General features: G+C 43.1%; 2 protein-coding genes across 8 annotated transcripts in view; both read right to left on the bottom strand.

The window, feature by feature from the left end:
* Positions 1 to 1,026: 1,026 nt before the first annotated feature.
* Positions 1,027 to 12,895, bottom strand: ENO2 (enolase 2). Of its 2 annotated transcripts, none has more exons than XM_051963321.1 (12): positions 12,530 to 12,895; positions 10,724 to 10,826; positions 10,232 to 10,327; positions 9,958 to 10,016; positions 9,562 to 9,631; positions 5,852 to 5,985; positions 5,410 to 5,632; positions 4,558 to 4,755; positions 3,289 to 3,490; positions 2,925 to 3,033; positions 2,469 to 2,527; positions 1,027 to 2,023 (listed from the first exon to the last, which is right to left on the bottom strand). In XM_051963321.1, exons 2-12 carry the CDS (start codon positions 10,806 to 10,808, stop codon positions 1,954 to 1,956), a joined length of 1,305 nt encoding a protein of 434 aa, XP_051819281.1. In that variant the 5' UTR covers positions 10,809 to 10,826; positions 12,530 to 12,895; the 3' UTR covers positions 1,027 to 1,953. The 2 variants fall into 2 exon arrangements, with proteins under 2 accessions (XP_051819281.1, XP_051819282.1); XM_051963322.1 differs by having other exon boundaries at positions 10,724 to 10,823.
* Positions 12,896 to 12,997: 102 nt separating this feature from the next.
* The window catches only part of LRRC23 (leucine rich repeat containing 23), a 71,844-nt gene continuing 64,728 nt past the window's right edge, over positions 12,998 to 20,113 (bottom strand). For 5 of the 6 annotated variants that reach the window (XM_051963326.1, XM_051963329.1, XM_051963327.1 and 2 more), the window contains 4 exons: positions 18,761 to 19,014; positions 18,297 to 18,427; positions 17,479 to 17,615; positions 12,998 to 13,472 (listed from right to left, as the gene is read on the bottom strand). In XM_051963326.1, the coding sequence (XP_051819286.1) occupies positions 13,154 to 13,472; positions 17,479 to 17,615; positions 18,297 to 18,427; positions 18,761 to 19,014 (841 nt within the window). In that variant the 3' untranslated portion in view covers positions 12,998 to 13,153. Of the gene's footprint in view, positions 13,473 to 14,770; positions 15,042 to 17,478; positions 17,616 to 18,296; positions 18,428 to 18,760; positions 19,015 to 20,113 lie in introns of all 6 variants that reach the window. The other variant, XM_051963330.1, reaches the window with a different exon arrangement.

Genomic DNA, 20,113 nt, shown 5'->3' with positions numbered 1-20,113 from the left:
AGCGAATGAATCACAGGAAGGGGCAGCCGTTTAAGACCAGGGCCGGGTGAAACATGTGAAGCAAAAGACAGAAAACTAAGAAACACAGAAGATAAGTCGGCAAAGTCCCCCACGTAGGGGCCATGGGTGGGTGTGAGCCTGGCTCGAGCCGGGCAGGAGCACCCAAGAAGGGAAAACCGAGCCTGCCCACCAGGAGCTAGAGCCCCTCTTTGTGCGGCAGGCTGAGAGAGGAAGGTGAGGGAAGGAGCGACCTTAGGCAGGAAAAGGAGAGATGAAAGAGGGAGACCAAGGTAGCCCATACAATAGCTCAGAATTCCCTGGAGCCCTCCAGGCCTTGGTCCCCAGAGCGGGTGTTTTGTGAACCCTGTCTCCCTCTAGTGGTCACCTGACCAGCTGTGGCTTGGGAGGCGCCCTCTTAAAACGGGCCCTCGATTTAAAAGGTTTTTCATTCTGGGACCCTCTTGTCCGGGGTATCCTCAAGGAATCCAGGAAGGAAAATTGGAAGTGGTCGAGGGACATGTTCCGATCCTCCTCAAGAATCTATCTCTCTTGTCTGTGAAGGGACTCAGACTTCGGCCCACCTCCCCCATATTCTGATTTATACAGACACCCCACTCCCCCCCCATCAGGGAGCAAAAGGGGATGGGTTCTCCAAGGGACAGCTGGCTCTGGGACTTGCGCTGTCCTCCACACTTCCCCTTCCCAAACCCCTTCCTCCCCCCCCACCCCCCCCAGGGCCAGCTGTAGTCTTCCTTGGATGGGAGCCCAGTGAGGGGGCACTCCCGGCCAGTGTCTCTGAAGTAGGTATTATGATTGAGAAGGAAGAAGGGTTTCAGGTGCAGCTCTCCGACCTCATCTGGACCATCCTGATCATTCTCCCCCCTTCACACGCATTCACACCGGCACACATACTTGTCCACCCCCCAGTTGTAATCAGGGATTCTCATCACGTCTCATTTCCCCAATCCTCAGCCCACTCCCTTCATATGTGATAGTGGGGTACAGACTTCTCAGACACACAGGGGCTGTGATTCAGACTTTAATGACAGTGGTAATTGTGGGGAGCATGGAGATGGTGGTGACTTAGGTAGGTGGTGGCAATGAGGGGAAGGAGAGGCAAGGCTCGGCTACAGCTGGGGAAAAGATGGGGGTGTCTAGGGAAGAAGCTGAGGATTGAGGGCTAGGGAGGGATCTTCAGCTGAGGGAGGGGTCCCCACACAAGGAGGTAAAGCAGAGGATATTTCCTTTTACCCTTCCCATTCCTGCCATACCTCCTTACCCATGATCACTATGGCACAAAGCTGAATGAAACATGGAAAAAAAAAGACATGCTCAGTCTCTAAAAGTCCCAAGGAAATAATATGTAAACAAAATAAATATTACATAAATAACTTCAAATTAGTCCTGCCCCATATGCCAACATAAGTAACATGCCAGACACCCACAACACACATCCAACAATCAACACATAGAATGCACACATAACATTCAGTTCATGGAACATACGCAAAATGGCTAGCACATAGAACCAAAACATACCCACACAAGCAGAGAGCATGTGTAATTGCTATCCCAGCCCCTCTCTAAGCATCTCACATAATGTCCCTGATCCCATCTTGGAGCCCAGTGCCCACACTAAGCCCCTTATAGAGGCTAACCCTCTTCTGCAATTTATATTCCCCCCCTCCAACTCTGAGAAAGGAGAGCAAGTAAGAGGAGAAAGGGGTAGGGGACTAAGAGCAGTATGACCCCAGGAAAAAGTCTATTCAGGGAGTTGAAAGAGAAGGCCAAGCGAAGGGGAAAGGGACTAGAGAAGGTGGAGAAGGAGGACAGGAAGTCAGGGAGAATCAGGACACATTCCAAGGGGCTTGAGGGTCCGGGGCACAGCTTGGGGAAGTGGGAGGTCACAGTTCACAGAGTTGGAGGAGGAGGGAGGCACAGGAGAGAGAGTGGTCACAGCACACTGGGGTTACGGAAATTGTGCCCAGCAAATCGAGCTTCATCTCCCAGCTCTTCCTCGATCCTGTAAGAGATGGTATAAGAAAGGATTCCTATTCATCAAAAAATCAAATTTTGATATCATGAAAGATATCAAGACTCAAAAAGAAAATTGAGTAACTCCTGTTTTATATTCCTACTTTCTCATTTTTATAAAATCTTTTCATGAGCATGATTTACTTGCTATTTGTTTTCTTTGTAAAAATAAAAAAGCATCTGTCCTTTCAAATGAATTTTACAGCAGAATACATTTATAGTTGCATTTTGATTAGAAAATCCAGAAATTAAAAGAATACTTAAAAGAAACTTTATTAATTTGTAGCAAGCATTTGTCAACACCATCCCCACCACCATTACTACCACCACCACCACCAACTTGTCCTCATGGTTTCTGGGATGGCCATAACCCTCCCTATCCCAAAATTCCTCCATTCCAAGGGCCCAGAGCACCACCCTTAATTTTTCCTCACCTCATGAGCTGGTTGTACTTGGCCAGACGCTCAGAACGACATGGGGCACCAGTCTTGATCTGAAAAGTACCGTACCAACCCAGGGAAAGATTCTATCACTATCTTCAGAGGCCCTCGCTATACAATCCACCCCCTTAAATTACCCTAATGTCTTTATATTCCTAGAGAAAAATACCTTGCTCTGGATCTTTCAACAAACTTCCCTTGTTCCTTCATGCCAATTCTCATCCAATGTGGCACTTCTAGGTCAGTCTCATGCTCACCCAAACTGTCATTTTCCTCCCCAAACTTCCAAAACAGCTCCCTTTGTATCATTTAAAGCTCAGCTCAAAGACCATTTCATCCATGAAGTCTTCCCAGAACTCTATCCCCAGTCAAAAAAAATTTTTTTAATTGTCTCCTCCATAGTATTCTCATTACCCCAACAGGCACTTAGGAAGTGTTAAAGGTCCACACCTGGCCTGTGCATAGCCCCACTACCAGATCAGCGATGAAGGTGTCTTCTGTCTCTCCAGAGCGATGGCTCACCATGACACCCCAGCCATTCTCCTGGGCCAGCTTACACCTGCCACACACACACACAGAGCTCTATCACCAACCTCTAGGATCAGTACCCCTTCCCCTCAACCCTCGGTGGGTACTACTGATTCCCCTCGCCTCATAACAGGCCCCTTCTGAATCAATGATTTAGGAGATCCAGGGATTGTATGGAACTGAGAGGTAAAAGGAAGAGTTTCTCTCCCCTCCCTCTTCATGACAGAAGAGTGGACATGAAGCACAGGGTCTTGAAGGTCTGGGAAAGGCCAGGGGGCTCACTCACGCTTGGATAGCCTCTGTGACAGAGCCGATCTGATTGACCTTGAGCAACAGGCAGTTGCAGGCTTTCTCTTCCACTGCTCGTTCAATTAGCTTTGGGTTTGTCACGGTCAGGTCATCACCCACAATCTGGATGCCCATGTTAGCTGTAAACTTGGACCAAGCAGCCCAGTCATCCTGATCAAATGGATCCTCAATGGAGACAACTAAGAGTTAAAGAGAACAATGACTCTCATTAGCCATTAGCCCCAGCCAAGATATCTTGGCTTTCCCAATTTTCCCAACAAGTCACAAACTTCTGAATTGGAAAAAATGCCCAGAAGCCAATATATCATTCTCATCATGAGGCAAATCTACCTTTCATTCATTCTTAATTCCAAGGAAGCTTCCTTTTATACATTCTAGCATCTCATGCGCTTGTCTTTAAGGCCGCCTTTGTATCTAACCCAAATTACCTCTCCTTATTTCTATGTCAATCTAATTTCTCCTGCTTTGTACTTAGGGAACTCCCTCTATTTCTGGAATAAAAACTCTGGGTCTCTATTTCATCATTCCTTACATTATGTTGCTCTATAGTTATAGAGCCCAAAATGGCCCCATGATTTATTTGATTCAAGATTTTTACTAAAATGAACAAGAGACATATTTAGTTTCTACAAGTACAACCTAGTTTCTACATATTGCATCCATTTTCTTATGCAGACCCACATGCAATATCTTCACAATACATATAGCTACATATATATATATATGTATATATATATTATATATATGCTGTATATAGCTAGATACAGCATAGTAGAAAAAAATCACTGGACTCAGGAGTCAAAAGATTTGAATTTAAATACCTGGTCTACCATTTACTGGTTTTGTGAAATAGGCAAAAATCACTTAATCACCCTGAGCCTCAGTGTATTTATCTGTAAAATGGACATAATATTTGCATTTTCTTCTTAGGCTACCTGGCAGAGTTGTGATGAGAGTGCTTTGTAAACTGTGGAATTCCATTTAAATGATTAATATTATAGTAGTCTATACATTGGTTCTACATATTCTGTACAGTCTTCTCACACTGTCACATTCACATGGCTCCTTCGTACTACATAGTGGGCCTATGCTCTATGCTTTATTTTTCTCTGTACACTGGCTTCCAGATTTATACCATGTTTCTATACATCACTGTTATGTCTCTATAAGAAAAACTTTAAAAACATTAACAATAGCTATGTTGGTGTTAGCTTTAAGTCCCCCATCCTCTTCCCTGAGTAAGCACCTGGGTAGTCTCTGACGAAGCCCCGGTAGAGGGCACCCAGCTGGTCCCCAGAGATGTATCGAGAAGGGTCAGGAGGGGACTTGAAATCTAGGTCATATTTGCCATCACGGTAAAATTCAGAGGCAGCCACATCCATGCCAATGACGATTTTTTCTGTGTAGCCGGCCTTGTCAATGGCTTCCTTTACCAACTCCAGGGCTGAGGAGATCATGTAGGAGAGAGAAAAACAGAATTAGAAATAGAAGATACCAGGTGGGAAGGAAGTTGTCAAAGGAGGGGAAGAGGAAGAGAAATGTATAAAATAACCTTCTCACCCCTAAAGCTTTGGATGGGATCTCCTAATGTCTCTGATGGAGACATAAGTTGGGAATTTTGATTATTTGAAAAGGAAAAATCTTGAGAACAGCAAATCTGGTGGCAATTTTCTGGAGGTGGGATGGTGAAAAAGGGATTATGGAGACATGGAATCGGGGGGAAAGATGGTGCTTCTGGGCCTGAAGACATCAGATTCTTGTGTGTAGATTTTATAAATCAAAGTCATTAAAATTTGGCTAGTTTTATCAAACTAATGTGTCTCATGAGCCATGAGCCATTCATGTAGGATCTAGGAATCTTACAGATAGTAATCTGGGTGGATAAAAACAAGTTCTCCTTTAGCTGGATATGCATTTAGAGAACTTCCAAAAATCAGGTAAAAATTCAGAGTTTTTTTGATGCTTCCCTTAGGATATAGTTTGAGAGACAATGTGAATGGGTCTCCTTGATGGGAATGATATCGGTGGGTCTCCATTCTGCATAGGTGGACGATCTTAAAGGATTATGAGAATGGCTCTCCACCACTACTAGTCTCACCCTCACTGTTCTCCAGTATATTGGGAGCAAAGCCACCTTCATCCCCCACGTTGGTAGCATCCTTGCCATACTTGTCCTTGATGACACCCTTGAGTGTATGGTAAACCTCAGCCCCAAGCCTCATGGCATCCCGGAAGCTCTCAGCCCCCACAGGAAGGATCATGAACTCTTGCATGGCTAGCTTATTTCCTGCATGGGAGCCACCATTGATCACATTGAAAGCCTGGGAAGTAAAGGGAAGAAAAGGGCATCAAAAGACCCTATCCTATATTCCTCGATCCATACATCCCTCTGCTTGAGCACCCCTCCTCCTCAGCATTCAGCTGCCTACTTCAGTCATTTCCTGAAGTACATCTCTTTCATGGCTCCCCTCCCCAAAAGAAGCTATTCTTTACTGTCCTTCTTTATCTCCTCACCTCCAATTCTGGAAGGTACAACTTACAGGTACAGGTAGGATGAGATCCGAGTTCCCAGCCAGTTGGGCAATGTGGCGATAGAGAGGCAATTCTCGTTCGGCTGCCCCAGCTTTGCATATGGCCAAAGACACACCCAGAATGGCATTGGCCCCAAATTTGGCTATAAGATTTAAGAGATGTGGAGTTTAGGACAAAGGCACAGAAATATATACTCTTCTCTTTTCTTGCTTCCTCTCTTTTAAAAAATATGAAATGTTTTATGAGAAAAACATTAAAAATCAAAGCAAACTTGTTTAGTAACTATTTGTTGTTGCTGGGTTGTTTTTCAACCTTGTCCAACCTCTTCATGATCCTATTTGTGGTTTTCTTGGCATAGATACTGAAATAGCTTGCCATTTCCTTCTCCAGCTCATTTTTTACTGTGGCAAACTGTGGCAAACAGGGTTAAGTGACTTGCTTAGGGTCACACAGTAAAGTCAAAAGTCAGATTTGCTAGAGTGACAGGGAAAGATAATGCGGAATGTTGGAGGGGATGTGGGAAAACAGGGACACTGATACATTGTTGGTGGAATTGTGAACACATCCAGCCATTCTGGAAAGCAATTTGGAACTATGCTCAAAAAGTTATCAAATTGTGCATACCCTTTGATCCAGCAGTGTTTCTACTGGGCTTATATCCAAAGAGATACTAAAGAAGGGAAAGGGACCTGTATGTGCCAAAATGTTTGTGGCAGCCCTGTTTGTAGTGGCTAAAAGCTGGAAAATGAAAGGATGCCCATCAATTGGAGAATGGTTGAGTAAATTGTGGTATATGAATGTTATGGAATATTATTGTCCTGTAAGAAATGACCAGCAGGATGACTACAGAGAGGACTGGCGAGATGTACATGAACTGATGCTAAGTGAAATGAGCAGAACTAGGAGATCATTATATACCTCAACAACGATACTGTTTGAGGATGTATTTTGATGGAAGTGGATCTCTTCGATAAAGAGATCTAATTCAGTTTCAATTGATCAAGGATGGACAGAAACAGCTACACCCAAAGAAAGAACACTGGGAAATGAATATAAACTGCTTGCATTTTTATTCTTCTTCCTGGATTATTTATACCTTCTGAATCCAATTCTCCCTGTGCAACAAGAAAACTGTTCGGTTCTGCACACATATATTGTATCTAGAATATACTGTAACCTATTCAACATGTAAAGGACTGCTTGCCATCTGGTGGAGGGGATGGAGAGAGGGAGGGGAAAAATCGGAACAGAAGTGAGTGCAAGGGATAATGCTGTAAAAAATTACCCTGGCATGGGTTCTGTCAATAAAAAGTTATTTTAAAAATTAATTAATTAATTTTTTAAAAAGTCAGATTTGAACTCGGAAAGCTAAATCTTCCAAATTCGAGTTCTGGTACTCCATTGTACAATGGATTATTGTTGATATACATGTTGACTTGTGTGACTTAGCCAAGCCACTTAGTTGCTAGTGTTCTGGGAAACTCTAAGACTAAAAATTTCAAAAAGGGAACTTAACTGCATTGGCAATTTTTCAAAGGAAAATCCTCAAAGTCACTGGTTCAGTCCCTAGATGCTCCTTAGTAACTATATTTAAATTACTCATTTTAAAGAAAGAAATTATAATATTTTCCTCCCTAGTCCCTCCAAGATCCCTTCAGGAAACTTCATTCATCCTTGATTACTTTTCTTTATATATAAAAATTAATGTATATTCTATTTTTTTAGTTCTTTTTTCACTCCCCTAGTTAGATTGTGAAGATTTCTCAGGTCCTCGAACAGAAATCTGTCCACTTATGATTGAAAGAACCTCAATCTGTGCAAATGTAACAGAATACTACTATGCCATAATAAATACAAAAGTGATGTTTTGAAAGAACCCTTAGAAGATTTCTAATAACTAATGCAGAGTAAAGTGAACAGAACCAGGAGAACAATTTATAACAACAGCATTATAATGACAAACAACCTTGAAAAACTGAAAAACTCATCAATGCAATGACCAACTATAATGCTAAGGGACCAGTGAGGAAGCAAATTACTCGACCCAGAGAAAGGCAGAATGAGACATATATTTTTGGACATGGCCAATTTGAGAATTTGTTTTGATTGACAATGCATATTTGTTTTTTAAAAAGGGTTTGTTTTTGTTTGTTTTTCAACAAGGAGAAAAAGAGGCAAAAGGGACAAAAGAAGAAAAAGCCTCAATCTACTGAAGGAGAAAAGTGAAAGAAGGATTAGAACAGATGTGTTTATAATTAAATAAGTAGGGGCATCTAGGTGGTTCAGTGGATAGGACACCAGTCCTGAAGTCAGGAGGACCTGAGTTAAAACTCTGGTCTCAGACACTTAATGCTTCCTGGATGTGTGACCTTGGGCAAGTCATTTAACGCCAATTGCCTCAGCAAAAAGTAAAATATAATTAAATAAGTAAAAAGTAAAAATTGACCCTATTTCTAGACATTTAGGACACTAAATGAAAGAAAGTATTCTTTCCTATTATTATTGACTTTTTATAGTACCTGACAGTTTACAAAGCATTTTATAAGCATTCCTTAACTTGATCCTCACAACAATCCTATATTATGGGTAATATTGAAATAGGTAAATCAAGTTAATTTGTGCTGTGTTTAATGGTTAGATACATGAGAAACACTTTTATAAGAAAAAATAAAATTACAAAAAATATTCAAATAGCTATTGCCCTCTATTGCTTCTCTATCAATAAATATCCCACCTTGACATAAGAAGTTTGAATCTTAAATGCTCATAAAAATTCTCATGGAAAATTGAAAGGTCTCCTTAATTTCTGTTTAAGCCTTGTGTATTACTTAATTTTAATATAGCTATAAATTTGAAATCTTATGCCAGAATTATGTAGCAAACACAGAAATGACCTTGGATACATGTTGACTTGTGTGACTTAGCCAAGCCACTTAGTTGCTAGTGTTCTGGGAAACGCTAAGACTAAAAATTTCAAAAAGGGCACTTAACTGCATTGGCAATTTTTCAAAGGAAAGTCCTCAAAGTCACTGGTTCAGTCCCTATTTCTATCCCCATTTTACAGACAAAGAAACTAAGAGGCAAGCAGGGGGCACAATGGTTAAAGTGCTGGGCTGGTTGCAAGAGATCTGCATGTCAGGTATTAGTTGGGTGACCCTTGATAAATAACTTCTCTGTCTTCTATTTCTCTACTTCTGCTTCAGTTTTGCCATCTGCAAATGAAGTAGATTTAACTTGATAGCTTCTAAGGTTCCTTTCAGCTCCAAAGTTATGGTCCTATGACAATATGGTAACCAGATGGTAACTTTTTCAAGTTACCCAGTTAAGTGTTAAGATTGAAGACTTTTCTAACTCTAAAACCACTTATTTCTTTCTAGTACACTGCAGCTCCTTTGGTACTATGTCCAGTCTTTCCATACTTTATCCCTTTCATCTTGGACCACTGGAAAATTCTTCATTTTGTCTACCTCATCCATGTAACTGATCACAGAGGATCCCTTATAACTAATAGATCTGATGGATCATCACGTTGAAAGGTCACTAGGATTATGAAGCTAACACAAAAGGGGTGAAAAGGAAGGATGCTATAGGGATAGGGTCAATGAGAAAGGAAAGGACTTTTACCTATCTTTTTCCTCCCTGGAATGAAGCTTTCACTTCTGCCCTAACTCTGCTACTTTTTGTATCTTCTACTCCCTTGTCCAGGACCCCAACTTACATTTGTTCTCAGTCCCATCCAGCTCTAACATCAGGTTGTCAAGCTTCTCCTGCTCCACCACGGAAATGCCCTATGGATAGACAGTCATTATTATACCCGGGGCTTAGACAGGGAGGGGAAAAACAGGCTTTCTTCCCAGGATCAAATTCCGATTCATCACACCCTGATTATCCCACTCCATTTGGTAACAATTTGTCATAGAGACTACTGGGGGACAATCTGGGCATCCTCTGGTAGGATTAGTGTGCCCCAACCAAATTTTAGCAGATCCTTCCCCAGGTCTCATCTCCAGAGTGTCCAGGAGACAGAATGGTCCCTTTTCTCTGAACTGAATGAAAGCCTTTGGTACATCCCTCTCCTCCCTCTCCCATCCCCCAAGAAAGGAAAAAGCCTCACAGAACTGATCAATGCAGGAGCGATGGTATTATTGATGTGATCCACAGCTTTCTGTACACCTGAGAAGAGGGAAGGAAGCCAGGACTAGGATTGAAGAGTCAGGAGGAAGAAAGGGAATTCCAGACAAAGCAAAGATAGATATGGTGAGACAGATAATACAAGAATATGGGACTCCCTGGGATAATAACGGGGTGAAGAAAAGGTGCTAAAAGGAGAAAACCTGGAACAAAGAAATTAGTCAATATAAGGGAACAAATAGGTAACAGGGCCTCACCTTTGCCCAAGTAACGAAGTTTGTCCCCATCCCTCAGCTCTAGTGCCTCATGAATGCCAGTGGATGCCCCACTGGGCACTGCTGCCCGAAAAAGACCTGAGAGCAGGAAGAAAGGGAGTGACAGCATAGAACGGGGAGTAGAGATAGTATAATACGTGAAAAGGGATCACTTCCTTTTTTCAGAATCTCAACACCCATTAGCATTTCTCCAGCCAGCTTAGAACCTCTACTGAACATACCATTTCCAAAACATGGAAACATAGGGAAACACAGATATACAAGCCTGGAAACAGCTCCTGACTTGGATGACCAGGAACACAACTCATATCGTCCCTAAATAACCAGGAAAAATCCATCCATGGAGATATCCCAGGACCAGAGCAGACCATTCAGTTTACCCCAATAGTTAAACCTAAAGCTGTCTTATGTTGGAGACTTTCAGGATTGGGTTGGGAAACAGCTTTGATAGGTGATTCAATTCTTATTCATTACCTTTGGCTATGTGGAGATCCACCTCCACGGTAGGGTTACCACGGGAATCCAGGATCTCCCGGGCGTGGATGCGTTCAATTGACATGATGGCTAGGATCTACTACTGGAGAAAAAGAGGAGAGGAGTTAGATGCTGAAGGGGTGGGGCTAGTGTGGGAGGGGCAGGGAAAGGGAGAGAGACTGGGAGGAGGTCACTGCAGTAAGGGAGGAAAAAGCTGGCTGCAGTGAGCAGAGGGAAGAAATGGAAATACCCCCAACCTGGGGAATGGGGAGGAAGGAAGGTCCTGCATCACACACACACACACACACACACACACACACACACGCACACACACACACACACAAATGTGGTGATGGTGGGGAGAACATGACTATAGGGGAGAGAGTCCTGCAGTGAGGGGAAAGATCTGGCTGCAGTGAGGAGAGAGGAAAGGAAGAAATAGCCTCTTGGGGGAGATGGAACAGAAGAAGGTCACTGCTTTGGCAGTTGAGACCCTGCAAGGAGGAAAAGAGGCTTGGTGAAAAAGCATTCCCTGGGAAATGTGGACCTTTCTAAACCCTGTCAATGGCATACTTACCAGCCAGTTGGGATTTCTCTAAGGTATACCTAGATTGGGAGTGGCCACCAAGCCAGCATCTCCTCTGTGTGCTAAGAAAAATGATCTCCCCCAGAAGATGCTAAAAGCCCCTAGTTTGAACATCTGTGACTCATATACTAAGACTGTAAATTCCCCCACCCTTTTCCCCAGGAAAAAATTTCTCCTACTCCTCAAAGCAGAGCATGAGGGAAGAGGGGCAGGAAGGACATGGGAGATCTGGGAAATCAGATTCTAATCTAGTGGGGGCTGTACTATAGTTGAAAAAGGAGCAGAGTGCCAAGGTTGGAGAAGACAGTACCCAGATGCACATCCCCAGAAGACTGACTGTGATCATAGAACCCCCACCTATTACATTTCCTGCAGAGTCAAAAAAAAAATGGGAAGAGGGGAATGGGGAGAGGGAAGTTGAAAATCAGGTAATGTGATAGACTGAAAAGGGGCATCCCCAAAATTCTCATAGGACATCCATCTATTACATTACCTACAGAGTTAAATAAAGGGGGGAAATGGGGAGAGGGGAGTGGGGAAAGGGAAATTGAATCAGGGAGTTTGACAGACTGGAAAGGGTCATTCCCCCCCCCAAAAAAAGGGTTCTCATAGAACCCCCACCTGTTATATTCCCTATCCAGTCAAAAAAAAAAAAAAAAGGAAAAATGGGGAGAGGGAAATTGAATTAGAGGTGTGGCAGACTGGAAAGAAGCATCCCCAAAATGCTCATAGGACCCACACCCATTACATTCCCTGCATAGTCAAAAAAAGAGAAAAAATTGGGGAGAGGGAAGTGGGGGAAAGGAGAGTTGAATCAGGGAGTGTGACAGACTGGAGAGGGGCAGCTCTTTGCAGAACCAAGGGGTTGTGTCAAGATGGAAAGAAACAAAAATAGTAACATCAATAAAAATTTAGTTAAGTTAAAAAGAGGCAGAAACGTAAGAGATTTATGACATGGGTTATGAAACAAGCATAGAGATTTTCAATCAGAGACAGCAATAGAAACACAGACGAAGTAAGCAAGCAGATAGAAAATAGGCAGACATTTCCATGGGGTCAGAGAGACTATATTGGGTGGGTGGGTAGGAAAGGGCTGGGCTTTGAGAGGAAGATGATGGAGCAGGTGCGCCGAGCCAACCTGGAAAGATGATGCAGGGATGGATGGCAGACAGGGGATGAAGGACCGAGGAGAGATGGCGCAAGGGGGGCCGGGGTCTCACCTTCCTGCGGCAGAGCGGGTGGCAGCGCGGAGGGAACGGTCGCCAGGAGCGGGGCGTGGGCCGCTGCAGATCCCGGGCGGGCGGGCAGCCGGCAGAGAGAGGACCCGATAGGGCCTGCAAGATGCATGTGACCCGGAGCCCCGATGAGTCAGAAGGCGCCCGCTGAGCCGCACGTAGGAGCGAGCTCAGGTGGGGGAGTCGGGAGGCAGGAGCGGGCTGCTGGCGAGGCGCGCGCGCGCGCACGCCGTAAATACGGAGATTCAGACAGGGTGGTCCCTCTTTACTGACCCTGCCTCACACAGAGGACTAGATTTTAAGCGGGGCTGACACCCTGGCAAAGAGACTGGCTAATTCGGCGATGCAGAACGATGACATTCGGGCAGACGGTCGGGAAACTGGCAGACACTGATACACTCCCCCAGAAACTCAGGGTCACATGCTGACAACGACGTACAAAAGTCACAGAGATACCAGCGGCAAGAATTTCTTTATTGGAAAAAGAAGCAATTCGGTCCCCCAGGTCACACTCCCGTGCACCATGCCGCCTCCTCCCCCCTCCCCCCAATTCCTATCACCTTGGCAAAATTCAGTATTTAAAGTCCCCTGGATCTGTCCCTTCCCCCTTCAGGTTTGCCTGGATCCTGTTAAAACTACCGACTGTTCTATCCTCGATACCCCCACCATTTTTGCTGAGAAAAATAAAAATAAATGTAAAGTAATTCCCTTTAGGTCTGCCTGCCTTCCTTTTTCTGCTTTCCTTGTCACTCCTTTCACAAATGCTGAGCTGGAGGTGCTTCCAACTCCCGGGATCCAGGGGAGCAGGAATGAATGGGTCCTTTTCCTCCAAGGATGGACTAAGGACATGGTCTTTCCAAGAGAAAGAAAAAAGTGATGGGGAGACCAGTATCGCACCAGCACCTCAGAAGGCACTGTCGTCGATGTCCTGTGGGGAAGAGGACAGAGGTTAAGATTTTCCTTCCTAGGCCTAGCTTTGTCCCTGTTTCCCTTCTTGTTCCTGCTCCTCATCCCTATCTGCATCCTTTCCTCTGTCTTCGGATATTTTCTACCTCTCCTTCCCCTCTCATCCATATTCTCTTCTCTAACCTCTACTACTGATCCCTCTTCTCTTATTCTTTCTTCTTCTCTTCTCCCCCCCTCCTTACATGTCTTTCTCCCTCTCTCTTCTTCTCATGGTTATTTTTAATTTCAGATTGTTAGTCTTTATTTTTTCCCCTCTCCTGCCTGCCTTCTTCACTAGGCCCAGCTGTGTTCCTTTCTGTTCCCCACCACCTCACATCCTTTCTCTCATCTTCTCTTTTTTACTTACTCCTTGCCTATTAATCTACATTTGCATAAGAATCCCCCAAAATTCACTTGGCTCTTCATTCTCACCTCCGAAAGAATCAGAACAAAATTGTAGAATTAGGGATTATCTAGCCCAACTCTTTTCATTTTATAAAACAATTAACAAATCTATGCAAAGATTAAGGGACATGCCCAAAGTCACAAGCAACAGAGCCAAGAAGCTCAGATTGCAGAAGCCATGTTTATATAGGGGTAAGTGGAGTTAGAGGTTAAAGAGAGGTGAGCCAGGGCACAGAAAGCTGGGCCTGGAGTCAAGAAGATCTGAGTTCAAATGTGACCTCAAACACTTCCTAACTGTGTGACCCTCAAGCAAGTCATTGTACATCTCTTTGCCTCAGTTTCCCCAAATGTAAATTGGGGATAACACTAGCATCTACCTGACAGGTTGTTAAGAGGATGATCAAGTGAGATGATATTTGTAAATCACTTAGCTTTACAATTATAGTGCCTGGTTCATGCTATACAAATGTTTAGTCCCTTCCCAGAACTCACCCTCACTTTATTCCAATACCAAACAGCTTTCTACTTTTCTTCTAGCATCATCCTCAAACAAACTTCTCAGAAATCTTCCCACCTCCCTCTCCCTTCAGACTCTTATATCTCTCAAGTCCTACTTGTCCCTCATATAACCAGTGGGGTTTCCTGTCCTCTCCCACCTTCATTCCCCCATTCTGAGACCCCAGTCAAGTCCTTTAAGGGTTTCTTTGCCTAAAACCCTCTTCTCTTCCTCCCCCTCCTACCCTGTTCTTCCCAAGGAACCACCCCTTTCTAGCCCCATTTACTTTATTCCTCTCCCTTTGAAGAACCACTTCCCCTAGATTTCTTAGTTATTTCTACTATTCTCCCAGCCAGTCTTGCCCCCAGCCCTGTCCTTACTTCTGCCTCCTTATCTGCGTAGGCATCCAGGTCTTGATCCATTTCCTGTTCTTGCTCTTCCTTTAACCTCTGTCTAATTTCATCAGCCTCTGCCCGTTCCTCTTCCTCAAAGAATTCCTTGTCCAGCCGTTCCAGTTGGGGTAAATGTACCAGGACATCTTGTCTGTAGTCAGTTTCATCTGTGCATGGATTCTCCAACAGGATCAGGGCCCGAAGTTGAGGCAATTCTTTCAGTTTAATCAATTCTGACATATTTGTCACTAAGTTTCCTCTATAGAAGAGTTTAAAAGAAATTCCTTGTCTTGGATCATATTACTTTTTTTTTTTTTTTTTTGATACAGTTGCCAAATTTCTATCAGGGATTTTCTTTCTTTCTTTTGTTTTTTTGCAAATTTTTTTAATAGCTTTTTATTTACAAGTTATATGCATGGGTAATTTTACAGCATTGACAATTGCCAAACGTTTTGTTCCAATTTTTCCCCTCCTTCCCCCTACCCTCTCTCTCCTAGGTGGCAGGATGACCAGTAGATGTTAAATATATTAAAGTATAAATTAAATACAAAATAAGTATACAGGTCATATTACTTCTGCAGAGAGTAGTTTTCCTATCATGTTATTCCCCTCCTCGAGAAACTCCAGTAACAAGCTTTTTTCAGAATCAAATACAACATTTCTTTTTCTTTTATATATTTTCTTTCTTTATATAATTATATTTTTGCTTTTATATTTAAAGCCCTTTCCACCCAATTCCAATCTACCTTTCTAACCTTTTCCTTCATGAACAAACACTACTACTTCAGCCAAACTGGTCTGTCTCTCAACTTGTCAATTCTATCTACTATAGTCTCAGTTCCTTTGTAGAGACCTGGAATGTACTTCCTCCTGTATCTCATAGAAGTCATAGTTCAGCTCAAATGCCATATCACACATGAAACTTTCCTTAATCCTTACCCCCACTTCTCCAGCTAATGCTTTTCTCTAAAAATTAACTTTAGTGGTTTTTTTGGATATACTTTTATACACACATGTTGTTTTTCCAGGTAGAATATAAACTCCTGAAGGGCAGGAACTCTTTTAATTTTGTCTTTGTATCATCAGTATTGAACACAATGCCTGACTGGGAATAGGCATTTAATAAAGGCTTGTTGGTTAATTGTAGCAGAGAATAAAGAGCCATTTGTGGGCTGGCCAGAAGGAAAAGTGATGAATGGTAGAAGCTGTACTTCGTGTACATCTCCAGATACTGAACAGTGGTTCCTCCAAAGACTGATCAGTGACTGGACATCCTGAAGATTTGCTGAACCTGCTGCACAGATGCAGTCTGACTCTCCTATACTGATTCCCACTTCTTTAGGACAGGATGTCTCGTTTCTTTTAGCCCAAATAGCATTATCCCCTTGAAAGTTAAAGGGTTAGAGAGATAAGATCTGAAGGAAGCAGAGGAAAAGTTTGGAGAAAATCAACAAGGAAAGAGGCAGGAGATGGCCCAAAAATTTGGGACACAGGAGACAAGGCAGCAGGGTGGATAAAGCCAATATCATTGTTTGACCTTCATTTTCTTTTCTTTTTTTTTTTTTTTTTTTTTTTTTTGCTGAGGCAATTGGGGTTAAGTGACTTGCCTAGGGTCACACAGCTAGACAGTATCTGAGACCAGATTTGAACTCGGGTCCTCCTGACTTCAGGGATGGTGCTCTATCCACTGCGCCACCTAGCTGCCCCCTTGACCTTCATTTTCAAAGAAGACCAATGACATCATGGGATGATGTCTTGACTTACTCGTGAATTGGATTTAAGTGAGGCAGGGCTGTGTGAAGTTATCCACCTCATTCTCTCTTAGTCCACTGAGGACAAAAATTATGCTTCAGCAGCCTTCATGGTCATTGGAACAAATTATTCTTATCTGCCCGTTCTACCAGGGTGGGGAGAGGTCTTCACCTGCTTGGGATAGACATCTCTCTAACACACCAATGGGTTTTGAGGTCTGTTGGTTACCTTCAACTAGTTTAGTCTATCTTGTATTTTATAAGGGTATGAGTACTGTATCAAAATAAGGAAAGAAGGGGAAGAAAGGAAGGAAAGAAGGAAAAAAGGTAGGGAGAAAAAAGGAGGGAGGAAAGAAGGAAATAGAAAAAGCAAAAACAAACAAGGAAAGGAAGGAGGAGGAAAGGAAAGGAAGGGAGGAAAAACAGCAAAGGAAAGAGGGAAGGAGGATGAAATGTGTACTATTTGCTAGACACTAGACAGTACTTTATAGATATTAACTCATTTGATCCTCACTATAACACTACTTCACAATTAGGGAAACTGAGGCAGAGGTTAAGTGATTTGCCCAGTCACACATATGTGTCTGACACCAGATTTAAACTAAGTTCTTCCTGACTTCAGGCTCAGTGCTTTATCCAAAGGGCCACTTAGCAGCTCATAGAAAGGATTATCTCTGGGGAAGTTGAAGGTTTGGAGGATGGGAATTAGAGTTGGAGAAGGATTTTTAAAATCCCAGGCCAGGGAGGTTTTTAGCAATAAGATTACATTTGGAGAAAGAAAACAGTGAAGCTCCAAAAATTTAGGATTGAGAAGGGAAGGTACACAAAAGTATCATCAGATTGGATAAAAGTGAGAGTCTAGATAAGAATCAAGGTGAATAATCCAAATCTGGGCCAGATCCTGAGAGAGAGCAGAAGTCAGAGGTAGGAGGGAGGATAACTTACCGAAGATTAAGGTACTGCAGCAACTTCATTTCAGGAGAGAAGCCATTCAATTCACTGATTTTGTTGTCCCGAAGATGCAAAGTACTAAGTTGTTGTAGATTTTCAATTCCTTCTATTTTCTTCAGCTGGTTCTGGGCCTACACAGAATAGGCTGGTTAAAGAGAGACAAACTGAAGGGAATTCGCGGACAGAAATATGCAAAGAAAGAAGAAAAACCACACAGAAAGACAGAGATAAAGAGAAAGAGAAGTAAAGACAAGAAAAGGTGGGCAAAGGAGATGAAGCAAGTGATAAACACTTCTCCCTAGAGAAAGCCAGTATCCTCTAGAGCTGGGTCACTAAGAAATTCTAATTTCTCTTTCTACTGTCCTCCTCCAAATTCTCTTACTTAGGGAGCCCTCTGCCCAACACTCCTGCATTGGTGCCTGAGGAAGAGCTACCAGAATATCCTTTCTGTGGACCATGCACACATTACAGGCATAAAAAACTGAAATCTGGATACCTGGATTCCCAACTCTGTAACCAAGGGCTACTGCCCTGAAGGATATCAGGATTATTAATGTCCTGGAAATATGTCTCCCAAATCCTCTCAGGACCTATGTAATGCCATGCTAAGGACGAGGTCTACACAGAATAGTCCTAACAGAGGCTCAGATAGCCCTGCACCAACCCTCAACAATAATGTAAGTCATATAGTAAGATTCAGAGAGTAAGATTCTGTGATTTCTCCAAAGAAACACAAAAAGTTATTCAACACAGTTGTATGAGAACAGTCTGGGTGCTTTCAGTATGCTCTCTACCCAACCCATGAAGGTTACCAAATAGAGACTCTTCAGCTTAGGAAGATCAAGTCCCAGTGTAGTCTCCAGCTGGTTCCCTCGAAGCTCTAATGTGTGCAGGTTCGAGAGCTTTTGGGGGTCCAAACCTGTTACCTTCTTGATGTTGTTCCCTGAGGAAGGCAAAGATCAAATGTCAAGAAGCACTTGAAATGGTCCTGTGACATATACCCTCCAACCCAGAATCACAGCAAAGGAAGGAGTCTAGACAAGCATACAACACAATGTGGTGAATGGAAAGAGTCTTGGATTTTAAGTCAGAAGACTCTGAAATTTCTGTTACCTCTCTAAATCTCAGTTCCATATGTAAAAGCAGGTAGCTAGTCTAAGATGACCCCTAAGGTTGCTTCCAGATCTAAAGCTATGATGCTATGACCTTGGACCTCAGTCTGTTAAATAAAGGGACTGACTCAAGACAATATTATACTTCTCCATTCAGAGAACACCTTTGAGATCCAGGCTAGTCAATTTGGGATGGGTGATGCCTTCGGTGTCAATGATTTGGTTGTAGGCAAAACTGGCGATCTGCAAGTAGGGCAGCTCTACCATCCGGGCACTCTGTAGCCGGTTGTAGTCAAGCTTGAGCCAGAGGAGGTGAGTCAGGTTGTTGAGCGGTGACAGGTCTGACAGCCGGTTCTCAGACAGATCCACATAACGCAGGTGGATATAGGAGGACAGTAGAGAAATGTCAGTCAGTTCCCTGGACAGTGGTGAAGGGAGGGAGGCCAGAGCTTCTGTTAGAATTAGGGACAAAGCATGATCACTGGAGTGGGCAAAATTGTAGTTGGATGACCAGGGAACTGGTTTGCAATGGGGGGGAAAAAGCCAGAGGGAATGAGTTGGGGAAAACAATTCAATTCCATGCAAAAGAATTTTTTAAAAACAACACACTATCAAATGCAAGGCAAGAGGCAGTCTAGCCTAGTGGATAAAGTGTAAGCTTGATACCAGAAAGACCTGGATTCAGGTTCTGCTTCTGACATATACTGTGTGACCGAAAGCAAATCATTTAGTCTCTCAATGGTCTAGGCTGAGAAAATGAAAAACTGTATTGGAGGAGCTCCCTCCAGCAATGAAATTTTAAGTCCAATTCATATCCCTATGACTCTATACAAGGCACAATGCTAAATCCAGTACAACAAAGTCAAAGAAATAATCCCTTCCCCTAAGGAACTGACATTCTACTGGAATGATAGAACTCCTAGAAAGGTCAATTCAAGGTATTTTGAGGAGAAAGCAAGCATTTTCAACTGAGAGCAATCAGAGAAGGCTTCCCTAAGAGGTGCTATCTAATCTGAGTCTTGAAAGGAGATACTTTCTGAATCAGGGTGAAGGAGTTTATTCCAGGACAAAGAAGCTTGTGATATAATATTATAGTTGACTATATATAGACTAGTTGTCTAGTTTCAGGGGGCACAGCAGGACTGAAGTGGAGGCTAAAAAGATAGGTGGGTGAAGTCTATATTTTATCATAAAGATGACTGAATTGAAAGATAAAATAGATTCAATAGGAGGTAAGGGAAAGCTCAAAGGAGAGTAGAATGTGTTAGGGAGAAAACCCGGTCCTGTGACTCTCCCACCTCCTCATTCCTTCCAAAGCTCCATATCATCTAGCCTCAGTTCCAGGAGAATCTCCAGCTCAGAGAGAGTGGTCTATGTTTAAGTGAGGTAAGTATCGTTTTGCTGTTTGCCGGATTTCCCATCTCCTCTCCAGTTTATAGAGAGGTGGAGAGCAATAAACAGTGCCTGAGGTGGAGAAAGCATGGTAGACCCCAAACCTTTGGATTATTCCAACATAT

This window comes from Antechinus flavipes, chromosome 5 (genome assembly GCF_016432865.1).
Source record: "Antechinus flavipes isolate AdamAnt ecotype Samford, QLD, Australia chromosome 5, AdamAnt_v2, whole genome shotgun sequence".
Lineage (NCBI taxonomy): Eukaryota > Metazoa > Chordata > Mammalia > Dasyuromorphia > Dasyuridae > Antechinus > Antechinus flavipes.
This window is presented reverse-complemented; position numbering and strand designations above follow the sequence as displayed.

Bases quoted from the DNA above. Each gene is read 5' to 3' on its own strand.
- ENO2 (XM_051963321.1), bottom strand. From the start codon at position 10,808: ATGTCAATTGAACGCATCCACGCCCGGGAGATCCTGGATTCCCGTGGT. The intron at 3,491-4,557 runs GTGCTTACTCAG...TTTAACTCTTAG, and splicing joins CTTCGTCAGAGACTACCCAG to TTGTCTCCATTGAGGATCCA. The intron at 2,024-2,468 runs GTGAGGAAAAAT...CATCTCTTACAG, and splicing joins AAGTACAACCAGCTCATGAG to GATCGAGGAAGAGCTGGGAG.